This window comes from Schistocerca americana, chromosome 3 (assembly GCF_021461395.2).
Source record: "Schistocerca americana isolate TAMUIC-IGC-003095 chromosome 3, iqSchAmer2.1, whole genome shotgun sequence".
In the NCBI taxonomy this organism is placed as follows: Eukaryota; Metazoa; Arthropoda; class Insecta; order Orthoptera; family Acrididae; genus Schistocerca; species Schistocerca americana.
This window is the reverse complement of record NC_060121.1, coordinates 148300248-148324198: the sequence shown is the minus strand read 5'-3', so window position 1 is coordinate 148324198 and position 23951 is coordinate 148300248. Positions and strand designations below refer to the sequence as shown.

Genomic DNA, 23951 nt, shown 5'->3' with positions numbered 1-23951 from the left:
TGATTAACCTCGAGGACAGGCTACAACATTGTCTCGCTACTACTTTCCTTTCATGTCGTTTGACTTATAACTGCAGTCTGCTTTCTGTACAGTGTACAAATAACTTTCTCTCCCCGTATTTTATCCCTGCTGCCTCTAGTATTTCAAAGGATGTAGTCCAGCCAACATTGTAAACAGCTTTCTCTTAATCCAAAAATGCTGTCGATGCAGGTTTCGCTCTCCTTTAACCCATATTCTAACATAAGTTATACTGCTATAGGGTCAGTATTACCTCACATACCCCTACATTTCTCTGGGACCCAAACTGATTTTCACCAACGCCAACCTTAATAGTTTTTTTGTTCTTTTGAAAATAATAATAATAATAAAGAAAAGCAATATACTGTGTACATTGTACGGGGTTAATTCATTTAGTAATCCACATTTTGGCTTATAATGCAGTCACCACACTGAAACTATCGTTGTCAAAGAAGTTACAATATTTGTCAACAGTCTTTGAAAAGATGTCACTCATCTAGACTGAGGCACAAAAACAAAGTAAATGTCATCTTTGACAGTGCATTGGTAATGCAAAAGAAAAAGGGTAAAAACTTGAGCAGTAAATAAACATAAAGGAAGCAAACCAAGAAAACCATTAACACTAAATCCAAAAAACAGTGCCTGTATAACATTTTAAATTAAATTAACAATCCTAATAAAATATGATTATTACTTCACAAGACTACCAAAGAATAGATTGACGACATATCCCATATGGAAAGCAGTACAGCTACAGAGTAAAAAATATAATTGACAGTTGTAACAACAGAATATATCGATTACATAGACAATCACAAAAAAACAAACAGACTAAGGAAAATGAAGAATAGAAAGGAATAGACAGTGGGGGAGCAGTGGAAAATAGAGAGGATTAAGTGAAGTTCAGACAAGGGGCAATATTGAACTGTGTTTGGTTATTTAATATTAAATTAGGATTGTGGGCCAGACATTAGCTGATTTCCAGGGCTTCCAATAGATTGAGATTGTGGCACTTGTTTGCTAGTGGAGAACATGGAACTGTTGCTGGCATATTTGGCCCTCACCAAGTACATGCTCAGCAAATGTGGAGTCAGAATTCTGCAACCTCCAACTGCATTCGTTGTCAGAATTCTGCAACCTCCAGCTGCATTCGTCGTCAGCCAACCTAGTTGTTATATCTCTTGTCTGATGGACTAGTGTAAAACTTATTACTATTAGGACAAGTAATTTTGTGTACCCCTTGTTGGCTAGTAATTGGGTCGTACCTTTGCTGTTGAAAATACACTAGGGATTGGTGTTCTTTACACTGTAGGAAATCCTGTAGTTGCAGAATTTGTGTTTTTGATACACTTGTTCATATCTGGCTGCAGACACCTCCTGCAGACCCTGGGAGGAGTAACAGAGGGAGCATCGACGAGGGGTGTAATTTTCAGTTTTTATTTCCTTTACAAGATGTGGTCAATCAGAAAAGGATTTTACCCATTGATTGAGACAAGAAATATTATTAAATCTAACCCTGCTCAGAAATGTCTTGGGGCGTGGGAAACAGATGTAGGACAGTGCACAATTGAGTGCAAAGCTTCATGTGTATGTGTTACAGGGTGTTGTGAGCAAGAAGCTATTAATATGTAACTTTTCCATAAGGTGAGATTCAACAGCTGTAAAGTATTTTACTAAATGCATTGTAATCATCAGCTGTTTATCTGTCCCATTACTCATCTACCAGTTTTGGTTATTAACACTCATCCAGGATGTCTCTCAACATCAACATTAACAAAAATTTATGAAAGTACAAAGCATACAAAAATAGCAGAACTCAACAAATATATGGGTGCAATATATACAAATGGAATCTTGCACCCACAAAAATTAATGAAAGTACAATGCATACAAATATAGCAAAACTCAACAAATATATGGGTGCAAAGTATACAAATGGAATGTGTATACTTTGCACAAATGGAATTTTGCACCCATGTATTTGTTGAGTTTTGCTATTTTTTAATGTTGATGTTATAGACATCCTGGGTGATGGTTAATAACCAAAACCAACAGATGACTAGAGGAACAACAAACAGCTGATGATTGAAACAAATTTTATAGAAAAGGTATCAATGTGTTTGTATATTGATGTCAGTGGTCAGATCTAGGAAGCTTAAGGATTTGTTGCCAATCTCCATTGTAAACTGAATATGTTGATTGTTATGTTATGAAAAAAGGTGTTTATCTGCCTTGTAGTGCCTGTCTGCATTCACAGCACATCATCTACATTTCTGAATCAGTATTTATCATTTGCACTCAAAGGTTCTTTGTTCAAAAAATGTTGTCAAAATGGCCAATGAATATTTCAACCAAAAATGGACTAAGCATGACTGTGTGGTCAGTCTCAAGTCCTTCAAATCCACAGGGTTAACATTAGACATGTATGTTAACTCTGTCAGAATGTCTACACATTCCCCTATTGGTATATTGGGAAAAAACTGCAGACATCAAAGGATACAAATTTGACACTGTGCGAGGCAGATCTTTAATCTTATTTTCAAGCTCCTGAATATGAAATACCATGCTTTGATTTGAATTTTGTCTTGATTTTAATCAAGTTGTTCAATTTACTAGCCAGTTAGTAAGGTGGAGTGTGACTGATGATACAACTGAACAGATGGGTACACCTTGTGAATGTAGTTTGGGAAGTCCATACAGTCTGGTAGGTGCTAGGTTCATGCTAGTTAATTATTGGTTTGCTTCAAAATCAGAAAATATCTTGCATGAATTGCTTACAAATTTAATATCACCTTTGAATAACTCAGTAGAATCTTTAGGAAGGACTTGGAAGCATGTGGGACTCAGGAAATCATTTACTTTTCCAAATAACCGTGTGTGTTCAAAAATACAATTCTGTTTACTGCTTCTGATTTTGTGCCAATGGTATCTTGCTGAAGTAATTTCTTTTTAAAGGTCTTGAGGGTGTGAAAATCATTAGCGTATGAGGTGTTGCGCTTAAATGTTTTTTTACCCCAAGAACACTAGATTTATTTCACTTAATGACAAAAATCCTCTTGAGGAGGCCCCCACTTGGAGACCCAAATGGGGAACTATTTTACCTCTGGAATATTTTATCCTAGAGGATGCCATCATCATTAAGGTGTACAATAATGCTGCACAGTCTCAGAAGAAATAACAACTGTAGTTTCCCCTTGCTTTCAGCTGTTCGCAGTATCAACATAGCGTGGTCATATTGTCTATCTTACAAGGCCAGGGGTCCGCCTGCTTGGCTGAGTGGTAACATGTTTGCCCACCATGCAACGGGCCCGGGTTCAGTTCATGGCTGGGTTGGAGATTTTCTCCGCTCGTGGACTGGGTGTTGTGTTGTCCTGATCATTATCTCATCATCACCGACACACAAGTCACCCAATGTGGCGTCACCTCAAATAAGACTTGCAACCTGGTGGCCGGACTTCTCTGGATGGAGTCTCCTGCCCATCAATGCCACACAGTCATTTCATTTTTAGTGTCTAATTTTACAAGACCAGATGTCCACCGGCTTAGCTTTGTGGTAACATGTTTGCCCACCATGCAGCGGGCCCGGGTTCAGTTCCTGGCTGAGTTGGAGAGTTTCTCTGGTCATGCACTGGGTCCGCAGTTGTGTGGTCCTGAACATTGTCTCATGATCACCAACATAAAGTCACCTACTGTTGCGTCACCTGAAATAAAACTTGCAACCCAGTGGCTGAAATTCTCTGGTTGGAGCTTCCTGGCCATCAATGCCACACAGTCATTTCAATGTTACAAGGCCAGATCAGTCACTCACCCAGGCTGTTGCTTCTGCAACTATCATTAAGGCTGCTGCCCCCTTCCAGAACCATATATTAGTCCAGCCTCTCCACAGGTATGTCTTGATTTCATTGTGGCTACGGTATGACTATCTGTATTGTAGAGGCACACAAGGCATCCCACTTTGCAAGGCCCATCATGTGTGGGAAGACTAAAGGTGGTGGTGTAACTGACAGTAGTAGTCTGGCTAATTGTTAGGAAATATGTGAAAAGTTTGGTATCCATACTGCACCAAATGAGGTTATCTGCCAATTTGTGAAGCACATCACGAAAAACATTAGTAAATAGGTCACAAATTGTTCTACACATGATCATCAAACAAGAGCCAGTTTGGAGTTACCAAGGGAAAACAAACAACATCTCAAACAGCATTTTCTGTTAGGGACTAAAATTGTATAATATTTATCAAGGAGTTGAAAGAAATAATTAAAATACATATATTTAAAGGGACCATCAAAGCATATCTCTTGAAATGTTCTGACACATTATAACATATCTTTAGAGTTTAATGCTTTTTATATGACTATCATACATCCAAGGGCTGTAGTGTATGTCTCTCCCAGCAGCTATTCACTTGTAAATCGGCAGGAGGCCACTCCCCTGCACTTCAGTGATAGTTTGCTGTCCTGTTATTATTACCCATCTTTCCCACATAGGGCTATTGGCTAGACTGCTTGGAGTAATTCTCTGGTGCTAGACTAATAGCAAAAATATCCTGTCTACACCTAGCAGTTATTGACGATACTAACTTCTCACTTCTTCTTGAGCTCAATATTTTATTCATCATTATGGATGCCACTTAGTTTTTCAGACAGACAGGAGGGAAGACATGAAGATGTGACAGGGACATGACAACATGGTCATGGTTCTAAATTTATCTGCAAGAGTGAGTGAGTAAGTGTGTGTGTACATGTGTGTGTGTGTATCGGCAAACACCATACCTGCCTTATGGCCTGGGGAATGTGTTTGTGGCATTTCCTATAATGTCATTCTCGAAGGCAAAGTGAATCAACACAAGTATGCATCTACCCCTGGAGTCTACGTCCACCCCTAAAAGCAGTTTGGTTTTTCTCGCCATGGTGGCATCTACCAGCAGGACAATGCAACATGTCACACAGCTCACAGTGTACATGCGTGGTTCAAAGATCACTAGGATGAATTAACCATACTCCCCTAACCACCGAACTCCTTAGAGGTAAACCCAAACAAGAATATGTAGGAACAGTTTTATTGGGCTGTTCGTGCTGTGGATCCTCATCCGAGAAACCTAAAGCCTAGTTTACACGATGACACTAGGTTGCAGGCAACTGTTCTACCTGCCACTGTGCATGTGCGCTGCGCATTTGCGCAATTAGTTGGTGAAATTAAACAGTTTCGGCGTGTTCCAACTTTGGCGACACTAGTTGCATGGGTTTTGAGTTTGTGTCTTTGTAGAATGTAGACAAACTGAAACATGAAGTGGGGAAAGGAGAATAATGTTTGCTTTTTGGATAGATATGTTTTGCATAGGTGTTTGTGGATTTCAGTAATGCCGATTACAAAAATAAGCATCACATTGTTGCTCCTTAGACCGTCATGTGGGATCAGAACATAGATAGTTTGACAATATCTGAGCTGCAGGGCAAAATTTATTTAATTAAGAGCACATGTACAACTGAATTAAGAAAAATACAAGCAAATGTAATTCTAGCTGTAGAAATGCTCTTATCTACAAGACTAAAATCCCATCGTTCCGAGTTAGCTCACTCCTTTTTTTAAGGAATATTGTTGACAGGAGGGAAGGCTACGCAAAGCAAGAAGCTACAGTCTTTATTCAATATTCATCTATTTAAAACGTCACAGCAGTGCTCCCCATTGACATATGTTTTGAGTTTTGAAATACTGCCACTGTACAGATCTATCTTCAAAAGAGAAGTTTGCAACCCATTCTCTTCTTAATGTGGACTGCTTCTAATAATTGCTGCTGTCAATGTTAATAATTGTTACTGTTAATGTTAATAATTATTGGTGTTAATGAAAAAGTGTCATCACCAACTGAAACCGCATCTTATAGCATGCAGAGTGTTCTCGATTGTAATGCATGCAATGTGATGTGTAATTTCAGTTCTGGCGACAGTGCTTTATGCATTACAATATCTTTATTCCTTATTGCATAATTAACTCTATTGAGAAGAAATGTAAACAGTTCTGGTGGCATTCTAAGATAATTAAAAGAACTTCTTGGGTCTTCCATTACAAATCATTTGAGCAAGGATGCTGAGCAATCAATCTGATGTCTTTTCTTCATCCAGTCATGAATCGTAATATGTTTCGTATTTTTTTCTTATGCACCGATTCCACACAGCAAGCTTTAACTCCATCACAACTCGTGCGAAGTGCAGCTGTCGAAACTTTCATTTCAGGCACGACGCGGGAACCCACAAAATGACGAAACTGAAGTATATACTGGTTTCGCTGTGTCTACAGTCAAATATGAAACCATTTGCATGCAACTCATTCCACGCAACGAGTGGCACAACTCAATGTTGTCGTGTAAACTAGGCTTAATACAACTGACCATGGCACTGGTGTCGTCATGGTTCCCCACCCCCGTTGGTAACTTCCAGAACCTGATTGACATTCTTCCTGCACATCTTGCAGTAGTCTGCACTGCAAAAGGTGGTTATTCAGGCTTTTGGCGGGTGGTCACATTAATGCGACTGGGCAGCATACAAACCACATAATGTAGTGTATTTGTGAGGATGGGGGTCCACACTTTGTCTGGCTACATTGAATTAGGCTTTCCTATATCACACTAGACAAATTTCTGTAATAGTTCCTTCAACAAGACCGTTGCCAACCACCTGTTCTCATTAAACACGTGTGTGTGTGTGTGTGTGTATATATATGGTTATAATAGAGGGAATCTTTCCCCCTAAGGTAAGTCTTTCCGCTCCCGGGATTGGAATGACTCCTTACCCTCTCCCTTAAAACCCACATCTTTTCGTCTTTCCCTCTCCTTCCCTCTTTCCTGATGAGGCAACAGTTTGTTGCGAAAGCTTGAATTTTGTGTGTTTGTTTGTGTGTCTGTCGACCTGCCAGCACTTTCATTTGGTAAGTCACATCATCTTTGCTTTTTTTTGGAGTCATTCCAATCCCGGGAGCGGAAAGACTTACCTTAGGGGGAAAAAAGAATGGGTATACACTCGCGCACACACACATATCCATCCACACACATACAGACACAAGCAGACATATTTAAAGACAAAGAGTCTGGGCAGAGATGTCAGTCGAGGCGGAAGTGCAGAGGCAAAGATGATGTTGAATGACAGGTGAGGTGTGAGTGGCGGCAACTTGAAATTAGCGGAGATTGAGGCCTGGTGGGTAACGGGAAGAGAGGATATATTGAAGAGCAAGTTCCCATCTCCGGAGTTCGGATAGGTTGGTGTTGGTGGGAAGTATCCAGATAACCCGGACGGTGTAACACTGTGCCAAGATGTGCTGGCCGTGCACCAAGGCATGTTTAGCCACAGGGTGATCCTCATTACCAACAAACACTGTCTGCCTGTGTCCATTCATGCGAATGCACAGTTTGTTGCTTGTCATTCCCACATAGAATGCATCACAGTGTAGGCAGGTCAGTTGGTAAATCACGTGGGTGCTTTCACGTGTGGCTCTGCCTTTGATCGTGTACACCTTCCGGGTTACAGGACTGGAGTAGGTGGTGGTAGGAGAGTGCATGGGACATGTTTTACACCGGGGGCGGTTACAAGGATAGGAGCCAGAGGGTAGGGAAGGTGGTTTGGGGATTTCATAGGGATGAACTAAGAGGTTACGAAGGTTAGGTGGATGGCGGAAAGACACTCTTGGTGGAGTGGGGAGGATTTCATGAAGGATGGATCTCATTTCAGGGCAGGATTTGAGGAAGTCATATCCCTGCTGGAGAGCCACATTCAGAGTCTGGTCCAGTCCCGGAAAGTATCCTGTCACAAGTGGGGCGCTTTTGTAGTTCTTCTGTGGGGGATTCTGGGTTTGAGGGGATGAGGAAGTGGCTCTGGTTATTTGCTTCTGTACCAGGTCGGAAGGGTAGTTGCGGGATGCGAAAGCTGTTGTCAGGTTGTTTGTGTAATGGTTCAGGGATTCCGGATTGGAGCGGATTCGTTTGCCACGAAGACCTTGGCTGTAGGGAAGGGACCGTTTGATGTGGAATGGGTGGCAGCTGTCATAATGGAGGTACTGTTGCTTGTTGGTGGGTTTGATGTGGACGGACGTGTGAAGCTGCCCATTGGACAGGTGGAGGTCAACATCAAGGAAAGTGGCATGGGATTTGGAGTAGGACCAGGTGAATCTGATGGAACCAAAGGAGTTTAGGTTGGAGAGGAAATTCTGGAGTTCTTCTTCACTGTGAGTCCAGATCATGAAGATGTCATCAATAAATGTGTACCAAACTTTGGGTTGGCAGGCCTGGGTAACCAAGAAGGCTTCCTCTAAGCGACCCATGAAAAGGTTGGCGTATGAGGGGGCCATCCTGGTACCCATGGCTGTTCCCTTTAATTGTTGGTATGTCTGGCCTTCAAAAGTGAAGAAGTTGTGGGTCAGGATGAAGCTGGCTAAGGTGATGAGGAAAGAGGTTTTAGGTAGGGTGGCAGGTGATCGGCGTGAAAGGAAATGCTCCATCGCAGTGAGGCCCTGGACGTGCGGGATATTTGTGTATAAGGAAGTGGCATCAATGGTTACAAGGATGGTTTCCGGGGGTAACACATTGGGTAAGGATTCCAGGCATTCGAGAAAGTGGTTGGTGTCTTTGATGAAGGATGGGAGACTGCATGTAATGGGTTGAAGGTGTTGATCTACGTAGGGAGAGATACGTTCTGTGGGGGCTTGGTAACCAGCTACAATGGGGCGGCTGGGTAGCTTAATTAGTAAGGGTAATACAGAAAGGATTTGTCTGCAGAAACAGTTGGAGGTGATTGTTGTCATATGGTCTTGGAAGGGAAGTGATTGTATACAAAGATGTATTCAAGAAATTTGCTGATTTCTGAACAGGAAAGTTAATTTTCTGATGCAGTTCAACATATGGCGAAAGAAGCCCTTGTGGAATTATTTTTAATTAAATTAATTTTGATTTGCCCTTGTAGAGCTAAATGAAAATTTACAATTTAAAATAAATTATAACTTTGTCTGCTTGGCAATTAATTGGAGGAGCTGTTTGTTTGTAATGAAATGTCTTACTTTTCTTCAGGAGCTCCCGGAAGATGAACCAGAGAAACCATCAAAGGAAGAATATGCATTAGCAAAATGGCTGCGCAAGAATGTGCCTACGAAGAAAACAAAGTTTTTAAACCACAATGTAGAATACTTTACAGGTATGTCCCTTGTGCAAGGAGTAGCCTACTGTGATTAACAGAATAATTACAACATTACAGCACTGTTTCAGTTTATTACTTTTGCAGCTGTGAAAGCAGTAGACGCAGTGATGGCTTCACATTGGGTATTGGCCAAAGAAGGAGAGGAAGCATTCTTTTCTTCCAGGATTGATGTAGTTGAGTTTCTAGACAGGTAAGGATCCTTTGAGCTTAGTCAGGTCTGCTGTGTTCAGTAATTGTAATTCTCATTTGTGTTGTGGTAGCCATATGGAATTTGAGATATCAGATATCCCCTCTAATAACTTTTTGTTGCAAACTTGCTTAATGTTTTGTGTATATGGTAACTTCTTAGGTCATTTGGCCATACGTGTATCACATCCTTTTATGGTAACAGGATCTCATGCAGAAAATAAGTGTTCTTCACGGAAAGCACATTTGCCTCTCTACTTTGGCTATGCAGTCAAGGGCCAATTCCGTAAGGTAGTTTGTTCAGATTTATTCTGTACATCTCAGAAAAGTTAGCATAATTATAACATTTATCATTACCATAAATATAACTTTCCTGACACAAGACAATAGTGTTGACTCTGTACAGGTATCATTCTTTTATCTGTGTTAGTACTCTGATTTAACTAACCTAAATTTTAAAGAATCAGAACTGTTCTGCAGTATTCAGATATTGGTTCGGAAGTGAATCCTGTAAAGAAATGAATTGTAAAAAAATATAATAAGGATCCTTGTGCAGTTTTTAATGGGAGAGAAATGTATAGTATCAAAATCAGTAGTTACAGGATTTAATTTGAATGATGAGGGATAAACGAACATTATGAAATCGGATAGCATTTGCAAGGTACGATGTTAAGAAATTAAATTTAAATTCATTGAGAATTTTAAGTTTACCTCTTCTGTTGTTTGTGACTGAGATATACACATATACCTCAACCATGCACCACTTGTAGGAGAGAGTGTAGACAGAAAAATCGCTTCATATAGTGAGCCTTTATCAAGAAATGCTGCTATTTAAAATTTGTCATCATATATGGATGAGTGAGTGGTTAAATTGCAGGCTATGGTGCCAGATGTTTGAAGTTCGATCCTTGGACAGTACTAGGATTTTTATGTCACTTGTCACTTCTTGCACTTCTGGCAATGTTTGTCTATTCTGAGTTGCACTGTGTCCACTTTAAACTGCTGGTCCTACTGTAACTGATTGTACGAGTCAGTTCAAAGGTCAGAGAAAGGCAATTGCAGACTGCCTCCAATAGGACCATGCCTAATAAGATACTGTGGTGTGCAAGCCAACCTATGGGCTAATGACAGCTTTACTATTTTGGTATCAGATCTGACAAAGGTTTTACCATACTTTAAGCTTGTGCACACATAGCACTCCTGCTCTCATGATTGTTCTTGGCTATTAAATATACCGGCTTTTCAACTGTAGTTGCAATTTACTCTAAAAATAATGAGTTTGTTGTGATGTTTTGTGAGATATTCAAGAACAGGAAGCACAACATCATTTTACTTGTCTTTTAAGTCAGTCCTCTCAGTGATTGTTGATGGTAGTCATTCCATTAGATGCCGGTATTTGTGATTTTGTATGCATCGTGTGAATCTGGTGATTTTTATGAAGTAATTTTAACTTCCATCTTTGATTGATGTATTAAGTTATTTACGATTTGTTGCTTTGCACTGCAAACATCAAACAAAAACACTGTCCTTCAATTTTTTCTGACACTGCTTTTGCTTGCATTCAGACTCCTGCCCATCCACACTTGCCGTGCAAAAACTTCCTGCCGAAAACTCTTTCACACAGTATAATGGCATCCAAAGATATAACTAGCATACAAAGATAGTGAAATTCAAAGATTTGCCTGAGTTGCTTTAAAATACCAGTTTTTGTTTTAAGACTTTTGAATACCTGTTGCAGTAATTTTGATTTACGTATATTAATTTTATAAAATTAAATAATTATGTAGAAACTTTTAATTTACCTTATAAACATCCTTTATTGATGAAGTAAACAAAAGATCATTTACTGTCTTTTAGTGAATGATGATGTATTACAGTAGAACCCTGCTATTGGGTTCCTGGTATTAATATTTTCCCAAAGTTTACAACATTTTTTATCACTCTTGTCAAATTTCCTATGTCCACAATGTTAATTTGCACCCAGTTTTGCATCAACATGTGTAACTTTCCCGCAGTTTACACTTTATGAAAAAATGGTTAAGGAAAAAAAAGACAGGTGTAAAATGACACTGGTATGGCACTGGCCCTCAAGTAGTGTACAAACATTACGTGGTTAAGTTTCTTGACACCAGGGTGCCGTACTCAGCAGGTTGGACGAGTAAACAGGTGAAAATGGGAACAATTTGTGCTGTATGTGCTGCCGCTGCCAAGCTCTACACAGTTCAGTGGCTGATGGATGTTACTAGTTTTTTTTTTTTTTTTTTTTTTTTTTTTTTTTTTTTTTTTTTTTTTTTTTTTTTTTTTTTTTTTTTTTTCGAATGAAGATACCATGAGCAATCACAACCATTTCCAAACAGTCTGTACTGCATGTGCGCGTTTTCATGATTGTTGTGACATCTTTGTCGAACCTTATTTACTGTGTTTTGTTGTTTGGGCACTTGTAGAGTTTTTTGACACCTTCACTCACTTTGCATTGTTTAAATGTTTTTAGTTAAACATAGTGCCAATTATGTATTTTTTCATGCTAAGCAAATTGTGTTTAGGGAATTTATTCTCATTGTCAAGTGCGGTATTTATGTATATATTCTTTTGTGATGTTAAACAATCAATCAATGTCAGTGATAGTTTTCATGTGTGTGTTTTTCACATAACTTAGGAGGCACAATACCTGATAACCGCAAAAAGACAACTACCATGCAAGAGACGCAGACCAACACTTATGCAAACACCACACAAAATATTTATGTAAATATTTACACTTGACAACGAGAAAAAATTCTCAAAATGCGTCGTGGTAAGCATAAAAAAACAGATAACTGGCACAGTGTTTTATTATTTAAATAAATTTCCAAAATTGTTGGCTATGATGTATGCAATTGACTCTTGTTCCTACTTCCCAGACAGTTATCAGTTCCATTGCATCATTGGTTTTCATTAGGTAATAAACCCATATTACATAATAAACGAGTTCCTGACAAGTATTTTGATGCCTATTATGTACATGTATCATACATAAAGTGTGAACACAGAAGGGAATATCCTATAAGTAACTTGTACAGCTTAAAAAGTTATTTCCCACGTTTTACATTTTTCCGTGGTTTACACAACTTTTTTGAAGTCACTTGAAAAGTGTAAAAGTGGGGTTTCACCATATTATGCCTATACATTACAAATGTAGCCTATTTTGTGTGTCCAGTCTTCTCTACTGGAAGCTTAGATGTTGACATATTGAAATAGAATGTGGACAATGAATACTGCATCAGTAAAATTTCTTGAGATACACATGCACCCTTTGTGGTGAGAGCATTCTCAGGATGGAAAGACCAACGTTAGCCACTCTAGCCTGTCCCTCACTGGTGTAAGATTGGTGTTTGACACCTGCTTCAGTAACTACCACTGCACCATACAGTGTAATGTTTCGCAACAGAAAATGGGGATTTTAAATTGATTGACAAGATCAGCATGTAGATTACAAACAAGGTCAGGCACTTACTGCAATACACCTCAAATATATCTAGAATGAGTAAAAATATATATTGAGGCTCAGTTTTTGCAAAGTCTTAGCAGAAAATGTAAAGAATTTTCCTGATCTTGCAAAATCCTCACAATTTGTATGCGCAAATGCCATCAAAAATCTTCAAGAAACTGGAAGTGTGGAGAATTGTAACAGATGAGAGAAATGCAACTAAAATTTTTGCTGTTGTAACATACAGTCCACACCTCAGTATGAAGCACATTGATGGTGCAAATGGGATGAACCAGAGGAATGTTCTGTTATCACTACTTTCCCACACATTTCATGTTTTGCTCCATCAAGCGCTCCATGGCAATGACTTTCTTAATCTATTACAGTTATCGGAATGGTGTACATGAAAACTGCAAAATGATGTAGCATTTCTTTGCAGTGATTTGTTAACTGACAAAGTATTGTTTAAAATTGATAGACAAATCAGTCTTCACAATATACACTAACAAGGGGAGGCCGCCAATTGTGAAATTCAGATTCGATTCATACTACGCATAATAAAAGCTCATAGCCAGAGGTGTACTGTGGCAAAGCACCAAGATGCACTTCTCAGCCGTTGTCGAGAAAATCGACAGTTAAAAGAAACCGTTGCGGTGAAATACTCTCTACGGTTAATGATTTTCTACAGCGTCGTGGCGCAGCGGTAAGCGCCGGAGTTCGTAATCCGAAGGTCGCTGGATCGAATCTCGTGCCATGCAATTTTTTTTATTATTTTTATATATATATATTTCACAAATGTTATTAATTGTCTTCATAAGGTTAACCACGAATAGTTAACGGAAGACGTAGAAACGATATTCCGAAACGAATACGTATAGCGTAAGTCAAATTAGAATAGAGACCCCACGAACACAAACTTGGTGTGGCAGGTATGAAATATAAACTCCGTTACTCGCTCGTTATACTTGAAGGACAGATGTTGAATGGGAGAAAACGAGCCGCCGCATAACAGCGTAGTTGCCTGCTAACTAAGCAATTCATTAATAGTTTATATATAAATAAACACCGACACAAGCTTGTGTCTGTATATGTGTGGATGGATATGTGTGTGTGTGTGTGCGCGCGAGTGTATACCCGTCCTTTTTTCCCCCTAAGGTAAGTCTTTCCGCTCCCGGGATTGGAATGACTCCTTACCCTCTCCCTTAAAACCCACATCCTTTCGTCTTTCCCTCTCCTTCCCTCTTTCCTGATGAGGCAACAGTTTGTTGTGAAAGCTTGAATTTTGTGTGTATATTTGTGTTTGTTTGTGTGTCTGTCGACCTGCCAGCACTTTCATTTGGTAAGTCACATCATCTTTGTTTTACCAAACGAAAGCGCTGGCACGTCGATAGACACACAAACAAACACAAACATACACACAAAATTCAAGCTTTCGCAACAAACTGTTGCCTCATCAGGAAAGAGGGAAGGAGAGGGAAATACGAAAGGATGTGGGTTTTAAGGGAGAGGGTAAGGAGTCATTTCAATCCCGGGAGCGGAAAGACTTACCTTAGGGGGAAAAAAGGACAGGTATTCACTCGCACACACACTCATATCCATCCGCACATACACAGACACAAGCAGACATTTGTAAAGGCAATATATATATATATATATATATATATATATATATATATTTGAATTACAAAAAACAAATACTAATAAAAAAAAAAGTTGAATGGCGCGAGATTCGATCCGGCGACCTTCAGATTACGAACCCGAGCGCTTACCGCTGCACCACGAGGCTGTAGAAAATTACTAATCGTAGAGAGTATTTCACCACAATGGTTTCTTTTAACTGTCGATTTTCTCGACAACGGCTGAGAAGTGCATCTTGGTGCTTTGCCACAGTACACCTCTGGCCATGAGCTTTTATTATGCGCAGTATGAATCGAATCTGAATTTCACAATTGGTGGCCTCTCCTTGTAAGTGTCAGTTGAAAATCCACTCTGGATGTGAGAAGTGGATGAACTGTGATCTTGATTTTTCAATGTGTGGTGTGTGATTTTCTAGAATTGCATTATTTGTTTCTGTTTCATTGCTGGCACTCTAAACAGCCACTATTAGCTTCACTTACTTATAGTTATGCTGCCACCATTATTGGAAGACACCCCACTGTGCATAAGGTACCGTACTGTATTTTGTACTAACATGACAAATGTCTGGGGCCACAAGGAAATGTTAACACTCCTGAAGACATGAAGTAGTGTAAAACACAGTCCTGTGCTGCAATAAGTCCAGACGAAATTCACCGTGAACATGCAATATTGTCAATCATGAATAGTGTTATAGCGCATATCAATGCTCGAAAGTCAATAGTTTCATACATCATTTTATTTAATATGACACTCACAGTAATAAACACAATACGTACCTGATTTGTGTTCACTCATATATGGTACAGTAAATCACACCTTTGTGGGCCCGCTTCTCCTGGTGTTGGCATTGTGATTTGCTGCACTTTTATCTTGTTATGATTTGACCATGTTTGACACACATTATATCATTGAAGTCTTCTCTGAACGTGATGTAACTGCATTAAAAAAAGTCATTTTCATAATTTGGCTACTATAAACATTAAAAATATTTGAATTCTTCAGAAAAATTGCCACATTGTCCACTGTATCTTGGCATAAACTGCACCTCGATATTTTTACTCATTGTAGATACATTTTGGATGCCCTGTCTTAGGCTGCCTCACCACATGTATCAGTAGGAGCTTCTTGTCGTGGTGGTAATTATTCTCCATGTTGATGTCAAGAACAGAATAATTCTTACATCTTTAAGCTAAAAATGTACCAAACAAATTTGATGTATTGTCACTAAGTAATATCACCCAGAACTACAAATCAGCATGGGCATCCCATTAACAGATGAAGTTTCAATACTTATTACATATAGTTACAAGGAGCTCAATAATTCTGATGATGTCTTTTTGATAATCTAAAGAGCCAGTGGATCGTCTGGAAAAAAAATTACCAGTTTACACTGAAAAGGGTTTGGAATTAATTACAGGAAACACTATATTTATAAAACAGTTGAGAAACACTGCACTTGGCTAATCTTATTGCTTCAGAGCTCTTAATTTTAGCAAAAGTAGTTTTCATGCAGGGATTTTGTGAAAATTAATTCGAACTGAAGGAAGAATGGAAAAGAAGGATGTATTGCACAGTTGCCTAACAGGAAATAAATATTTTCTTTCAGCACCAAGGCAGCTGAACAATGGGTGTCCACTAAAAAGTCTGGCTGCTTGTTGTCTAAGGGGGTGACCACACAATGCTGCACTCTGTCACCAACTAACCAGGAAATTCCAGAATTCTATGTATTCACTAAAAATCACTGAAGTTTGGTGCCACTGCACGAGAATTCTCCCAAGTCTGAAACGTGCACATCAACAGAGAATTGTACCGAGTTCAACATTTCACTATTCCAGCCACCCAGTATGTTTCTCAGTAACTTCTACTGTACCTACCAATGCAAATAATGTACAAATGCATGCTTTCGCGGCGATATCTGTTAATAAAACATTCTCGGGTTTCAAGCCGCATCAAGTGGTTTACTGCCGACGAGCTTTCAGCAGACATCTCCTCTGCCATTGTCAAGTGGATGAGTGACGTGTGGTTGTCATTGCCATACTTACATAGCTGCGCCGTCGCTTGTGATGTCACTGGTGCTCGGTCCCGCACCATAGATGGTAATGTTTTGGCTGCGCGACCGCGCTTCAACTCCCTCAACAGCGGATCTATTGAAGGTGTTGTCAGAAATTCTAATCTCTAAGAACTCGTTTATCACACTCTCCCAGAAGCCATTAGTCCGTTTATAATAGACGTCTCATCGAATGCAATTCAGTGTCCGTTTTCCAGAGCATGGTTTCTTTATTCACTTGTGTCTCCATCACAAACTCCATTGATGTGCTGTCCCAGCTCTTTGATGACACCATCGTGGATTTATTTAAGCACACTATGACGATGTCATATTTTATACATGATGGAGAATATTTTAACCAAACTGAAGGTGTGGCGATGGGAGGTCCATTAGCTCCAGTAGTAGCCAACCTCTTTATGGAGCATTTCGAAGACATCGCCTTGGACACGGCTCCTGTAAAGCCGAGCTGTTTTTGTCGCTACATCGACGATACCTTCGTCATTTGCCCCATGGACAAGAAAAGTTGGAAGAGTTCCTGGAGCACCTCAACAGCATCCACGACCACATTGACTTCACAATGGAAGTAGAGAAGGAGGGTTTCCTGCCGTTCTTGGACATGCTTGTCCGCCGTTAACCCAATGGGTCTCTAGGTCATAGCGTTTAGAACAAGCCCACCCTCACGGATCGGTATCTACATGCCACCAACTTCCATCACCCAACATAGAAACACTCAGTTCTGAGGACCTTAGTACATCAAGCTGAAACCGTCTCATATGCTGGTAACTTGCCGAGAGAATTGAGCCACTTACGCAAAGTTTTTAAGGAAAACGGTTGTAACAACAAACTGATCTCACAAGCAGTGTCATCCAAGGCTCAAAGGAAGAAAACCTCTGACGAAGCCACCAAGCAGATTGCATTGTTACCGTTTTGCGGTCCGAGAACAGGGAAGATTAGTCGGCTCCTGAAGAGGCAGAAAATAGACACAATCTTCAGGCCTCCAGCAAAGATTCGGCAACTAACGAAATCTGTGAAAGACGATGTAGGCCTCAGAACGCCAGGTATTTACAAGATACCGTGTGGATGTTGATAGTTCTATGTCGACCAGACTGTTCGCACTATTGAACAGCGCCGCACAGAACATGAAAGGCATTACTGCCTGCGCTATCCCGAAAAGTCAGCTGTAGCAGAACATACTCTGGAAAACGGACACTGAATTGCATTTGATGAGACATCTATTACTAAACGGACTAATGGCTTCTGGGATAGCGTGATAAACGAGTCCATAGAGATTAGAATTTCTGACAACACCTTCAATAGAGATGGTGGAGTGCAGCTGAGTACAGCGTGGGATCCGGGGTGTTGAGGGAGTTGAAGCTGGCCTGGCACTCGTGCAGTCAAAATATTTCCATACATGGTGCGGGACCGAGCACCAGTGACATCATGAGCAACGGCACGGCTATATAAGCACAGCAATGACAACCACACGACAGTTATCCACTTGACAATGGCAGAGGAGATCTCTGCCGAAAGTTCATGGACAGTAAACCACTTGACGCGGCTTGAAACCCGAGAATGTTTTATTGATGCAAATAATATGCAAATTCCATTCGAGTGACCCATGGTTCACACACTGTGTTCATTCTGACGTATCCCACTCTGCCCCCAAATCCCTTTCTTTGGCTAACTAAATACAGGGAAATGAAGTTAAAAACTCCATCTTGTAACCTACATTAAAACCATAATGCCATTTCCAAAGCCACATAAGCTGATACAGAACCTGGTGGTGTTTACATTTATTGCTTGGATTCAGTAATCATTTATTAAATTTCTCTTATGTTAAGTTACTATTATTTGATTACATTAAAATACATCATCAAAACTAAGCATGAGCCCATTCATATCCAAAGGAATTTTTCCTGCTTTTGCCAACGATGATGACGATTTGTCACCAAATTTAAACTGAATGTTCACATTAGTTGTATCCAAGACTTGAAATTTAATTAATCCTAGGAAATAGGTTTCACTCAGTTTCTTGATAGATAAACAACATTGACTTTTACTATTGTCTATGGCATTATGTAATTTCCAGTTGTGATTTGTAGTTAGTTTACTCCAAATTCTGTTATGTAGCTCTAATTACAATTACATCCACTAAATTTTAGAATTTTGTCATTTGTTGTCACATGAAGTGTGTCGTCAGATTATGTCTTGGCTGCAGCTGTGATATTTTTTGGGTTCTGTAGCTCAGTTCATAAAAACAGAACCCTTATAGGATCACTGTGTTGTCTGTCCGTGCATCTGCCTGTCCTTCCATCCTATGTTAAAAACCTATTTTTATATCAGGAATGAGTTGATGTATCAAGTAGAAATTTATGTCACATACTAAGATCTGTAGTCCCTTGGTGGTGTAAAAAATTTAAGCCTCTAAGTCTACGCAATCGAAACATAGGACCATTTATGTCACATATTTTGATGCTCACAAACTCACTCATCAAAATGCATGGGCACTTCCCATTGGGCTAAAGTCATGAAATTTGACAAAAAGCTAGGTTTTGTGGTACGACTAAAGGAAGAACTCCAAAAATTGTTAATTTGTAATGATATCACAGGAATAAAAATTTGTCATTTTAATTGACAGTCTTTTCCGCCCATCTATTAGTTAAGACACCTTTGTTTAGGGAATGGGAGTATGTATCGAGGTGACACTTCATGTCTCACACTGAGGTCTTTTGGTGGTGTAATAAATCTAAGCTTCTAAGTCATTGCAGTCAAAAGATATGACCACATATGTCAGGTATTTTCGTACATGCAAACTCACTCATCAAAACCTTTACGGTACTTTACACTTGCCTAGAATACTGAAATTTGGCAAGAAGCATGGATTCACAGTACAAGTACATAAGAAAGTTGGAAAATTGTGGATTTGGTGTTACACCACCAAAAAAAAATTTGTCATTTGTTATCCAGCTATCCATCTGCCGTCTGTCTGTTAAGACCCCTGTTAGAATTTATGTCACATACGAAGGTTTATGGCCCCTTGGCGGTAGCTTCTGAGTCAATGTAATATGTAGATAGAGCCATTTATATCAAACAATTTGATACTTGAAAACTGACTCGTTACAATCCATAGGGTACTTCTCATTGACCTTGAATCATGCAGTTTGGTGAGAAGCAAAGTATTGCAGTACAAGTAAAGAAAAAAATGGGAAAAATTTTAATTTGTACTTATCAAACAATGGAAAATCCAGGATGGATGTGACTGCAGTTGTGTGTGTGTGTGTGTGTGTGTGTGTGTGTGTGTGTGTGTGTGTGTGTGTGTGTGTGTGTATTTTTGATGAAGGCCTTATGGGCCGAAAGCTTTGTTTGCGACAGTCTTTTTGTTGTGGCTATCTGCTACTCAGCATCTCCGCCATATGGTGAGTGGCAACATTCCTTTTCATAATTTGTAATTATATCACATGAAAAAATGTTTCTTTTGTCGTTTATTATCTGAGTTCAAAATTAAAATTAAAACATTCTTGAAAATCTTGGAATTCCCAGGGCTGATATTTTGCCAGTGTCAATGTTGACAAGAGGCAAAAAATTCTTGTACGATCATGGATGAACTGTCCTTACATATAATTAAGTTTGTACAGAATCCTGAGTGGGCGAGTCCTACTCGCTCCTGGCCAATTTTTATTTTCTGTGAAAGTTATTAGTATTCAAAGTAAATGTTAAAACACAGTACGTCTGCCATTGGTCAGGCCCACCTATCACTAATTCTGGTTGCACAGCATTGTGTTGTGACTCATTTTTTTTTATCGAGTGAGATATGCTTTTGTTTTAGACAATTTGTATGTCTTTCTGAGTCGAACAGTGTTTTCGAGTATCAAATACTATCTATAGTGGTGAAAGTATAACAGCTCTATATTGATAGGATATTGAAATGCTGTCTGGCATCACCAAGCAACAGCTATCAGGAACAGTCTTGAATGGCAAACTCCTAGCAATTCCACCGTATGCATTGGCCAAGGACATGCTTTGTCTCTGCTGGCCCACATGCTCAGTGTCCTTGGTCAGCAACATTGCTGTCACTTTGCTGGGCTAGTAAGCTACATCTGCTGCTGCGCAGGCTCACCTATCACTAATTCTGGATGCACAGCATTATGTTATGTCAGGGTATGCTAAAGACTGCAAATGACCAATTGCAGAAAAATGCTGAATTTATGTTAATGTTTACTTTGCCACTGTTTCCTGAACGTATTAATGTAAATTTTCTCATAAGGTGAAGTCGTACAGCTCCAACTTAATGGGTACCACAAGTATCAGAGCTGTGAACATACTGCAATGTCATATAAGGGAGAGTCAGTCAGAGGACAATGTGGCAAAGTTGGACATGAAATAGAAATATAATATTTGCATATGTTTGTGTTAACTTTTATGGTAGTTATCAAGTCTGGAAATAGACTGTGTAGTAATTAGAAAGAGAGGGGGCTACTCAACATATGCTATGAGGCAGATGGTATACTCTGAAACAAAAAAATTGTGTGAGGCTGAGAAATCACTAACTTTTAAATTTTCATTTGCTCTTATGTGACAAACAAATGTTCAAGAGAGAGGTTTTTCAACTCAAATTCTGTCATATAAAGCCCTCAGCGTCACATGTACCTGCAAGTGTGTATGTTTTCACGTATATGTCATAAATACTTGGATAGAAAAGAAGACCATCAAATAAAGCCTCTCTACTAAACAGGCTTTCAGATTGAAGCATTAATGTGTGCAGGACCTATGTGAAACAATTTTGATACTGTCAAAATCTCCTTAAATTTGTTTAAAAGGAACATATTGTAAACATTCTAAAACGCCTGTGCTTACTCCACCATTAAGATTAAACTGTTTGGACACAACTTAAGTTGGAGTTGGGGTCTGTGAAAAACTCGTGTAACTCTCCTAAATTGTTCCCTTCTGCATATAATCTGGTATCTGCTGCCTGACTGCGTGTGCCATTTCTGGTTACATCACCCCCAACCACAAGAACATATCAATGCCAAAGCTCTCCCTAAAGCGAGATGACAGCCTCCAAATTGTTACACATACAGTTTTATCTATATTCATACTTTGCAAGCCAGCTTACAATGGTGTCTCACACAGGATACATAGGGTATCAATGTTATATACTCCCACAACCCTCTGCCCCCATGCCTATTGTTTCATTTGCAAATCAAATGTTAAATGGGAAAAAATAAACTTTGCATAAATTCAAATTATCTATTTTTATCATCATGATCATTTTGTTTAATACTAGGGATACTGAGAAATGCCTTTTTAAAGTTGCATGGGAAATAATGGGGAACGTGAACAGTTGCTACACTGACTCATGCAGTTCATCAGTGGGCTTGTGGTAGCAAAAAAGCCACTCCGCTCCTTATTTACCTAAAGATGCTGATAAAACAAGTGTTGCGACTGAAAATCCTACAAGATGTGAAATCCATATAATATGGCATTTAGTGGCAATAAAGTTCATTGTTACTGACATTCTTCACGAGTTTTGTGTTGTATATAGACCACGTGTGATTAGTGAGTACAGTGTGATCAGTGGTGGTGTTTGTTTAAAAGTGGGAGGACGAATGTTCATTATGATGACAGAAGTGACTGTCCGTATGTAGTTCTGTAATGAACTATTTCAGAAAACTAATGAAAACCAGCATTTGGTGAGATCCCAATTTCTAGACAATTTCTCACAGATGTCTCGGAGTGATCATGACTAAACAGTTGGGATATAACAAGTTTGGTGCTCATTAGATCCGAAAGCCCCTTTCTGAGAAACTCAATATTAAATGAATGACAGCTTTTACAGACTTACTTTTCGTTATGATGCAGTTATGGCTACTGAATAGAATCTTGATTGGTGTTAACACAGAGATGAAACAGCAGTCATTGGTGAGGGTTGAAACCACGTTGAAAAATCAACACCCTCTGTCAGTTAGAAAGGTTATGACCATTTTCATTAGGGACACCAAAGGAATTTTGTTTGTAGCTTTTACAAAACTGAAGGATGATTAATTCTGAATCCTACTGTGAGACATTAAGAAAATTGAAAAAAAATAAGATGAGGCATTTAGAACAAGTGACTCTTGACCATTGGTGTTGTGTTCTTGCATGACAATGCATGGCCACACTGTGCCCCTAATCACAAACATTGTTCAACATTTCAAATGGGAAGTTTTTGAAACCCTGTCCTACCACTGAGCATTGGCTCCCCAAACGATTTCTACCTCTTCATCCACATGAAAAGTGGATTGGTTTGCAATGCTTGCAGGTTGATAAGGAAGTTCAGGATGCTGTCACAGGGTGGCTACAATCTCGGGTACAGAATTTAATGTAGAAGGAATTGGTCAGCGTATTAAGATATATGATAAAGGCCTGAATATGAGCAGTGATTGTGTAGAAAAGTAATACAAAAGTGTAGTTTTAAGATTTTTCTCATAAGTTTTCCTTGTGGGTTCCAATTTTCACCTTGTAGCCAAATGGAGATTACTTTCTGGGTAGCACTCATATGTGCGGGAAAGTAATACATTGCTTGACATTTTTTGTGATATGTACTCTCAGAATTCCAATAGTAATTTTTCAGACTTTTAATAGTAACTTCTCTCTGGTCCACAACTCCTTTTTCATAACCTGCTGCTAAAGTTGGCCAAAAATCTCTGGAACACTCATGCTGAGCAGACAGACCTGGTATGAAACAGACCTTTTCTTTGGATCTTCTCCTTAATCCTGTTGGGCAAGGGTCCTGGAGTGACAGACAATAAACAACAGTCGATTGAACAAAATGTACTTTCTTAATGTACAAATTATATATTTTATGACTCTTTGTGTAGATGTTTTCTGGCATCTGCTGTTCCTACAATTAGTTTTCTGTGGCTATTCTTCCCCATTCACCTCAGACACATAGCCCTATGTTCTTTTTATCAACGACATTGAAGCACATAATGTGGCATGGGTATACGCCAATTTATTTATGGAATTGATGCCGATTTTCTAACAATTTCATGGTGTCTCAGAAAGTATAGTTCTTTCTTGCCCCCCTACATGACTACTCTTCAATTGATACTCGAGTGCCTGGCAGAGGGTTCATCAAACCGCTGACATGCTGTTTGGCTGCTGTTCCACTCTTGAGCAGCACTTGGGAAAAATGATATCTTAAATCCTTCCATATGAACTCTGATTTCTTTTATTTTATTACAATACCTTCATAACTATCTTCTGTTTCCCTGCCTTTGTAAATTCTGTTCAGTGAGAAGTTAAATCATTATATTCATTTCAACCCCCTCCCCGCCTCCCTGAAAGAAAAAAAAATTAAATTACCAAAAAGAATACTCATCAGAACCATTTATTATTCAGACATCAAGGAGGCATCTAGGCCGAAACAGGTCATGTC

At 39.2% G+C, this 23951-nt stretch overlaps 1 protein-coding gene across 1 annotated transcript in view; it reads left to right on the top strand.

Moving 5' to 3' along the window:
• LOC124607481 (translocation protein SEC62) overlaps positions 1-23951 on the top strand; it is a 101052-nt gene that overhangs the window by 36611 nt on the left and 40490 nt on the right. Inside the window, exons 2-3 of the mRNA XM_047139840.1 lie at positions 9071-9194; positions 9282-9387. Coding sequence (XP_046995796.1) covers positions 9071-9194; positions 9282-9387 — 230 coding nt within the window. The remainder of the gene's footprint in view (positions 1-9070; positions 9195-9281; positions 9388-23951) is intronic.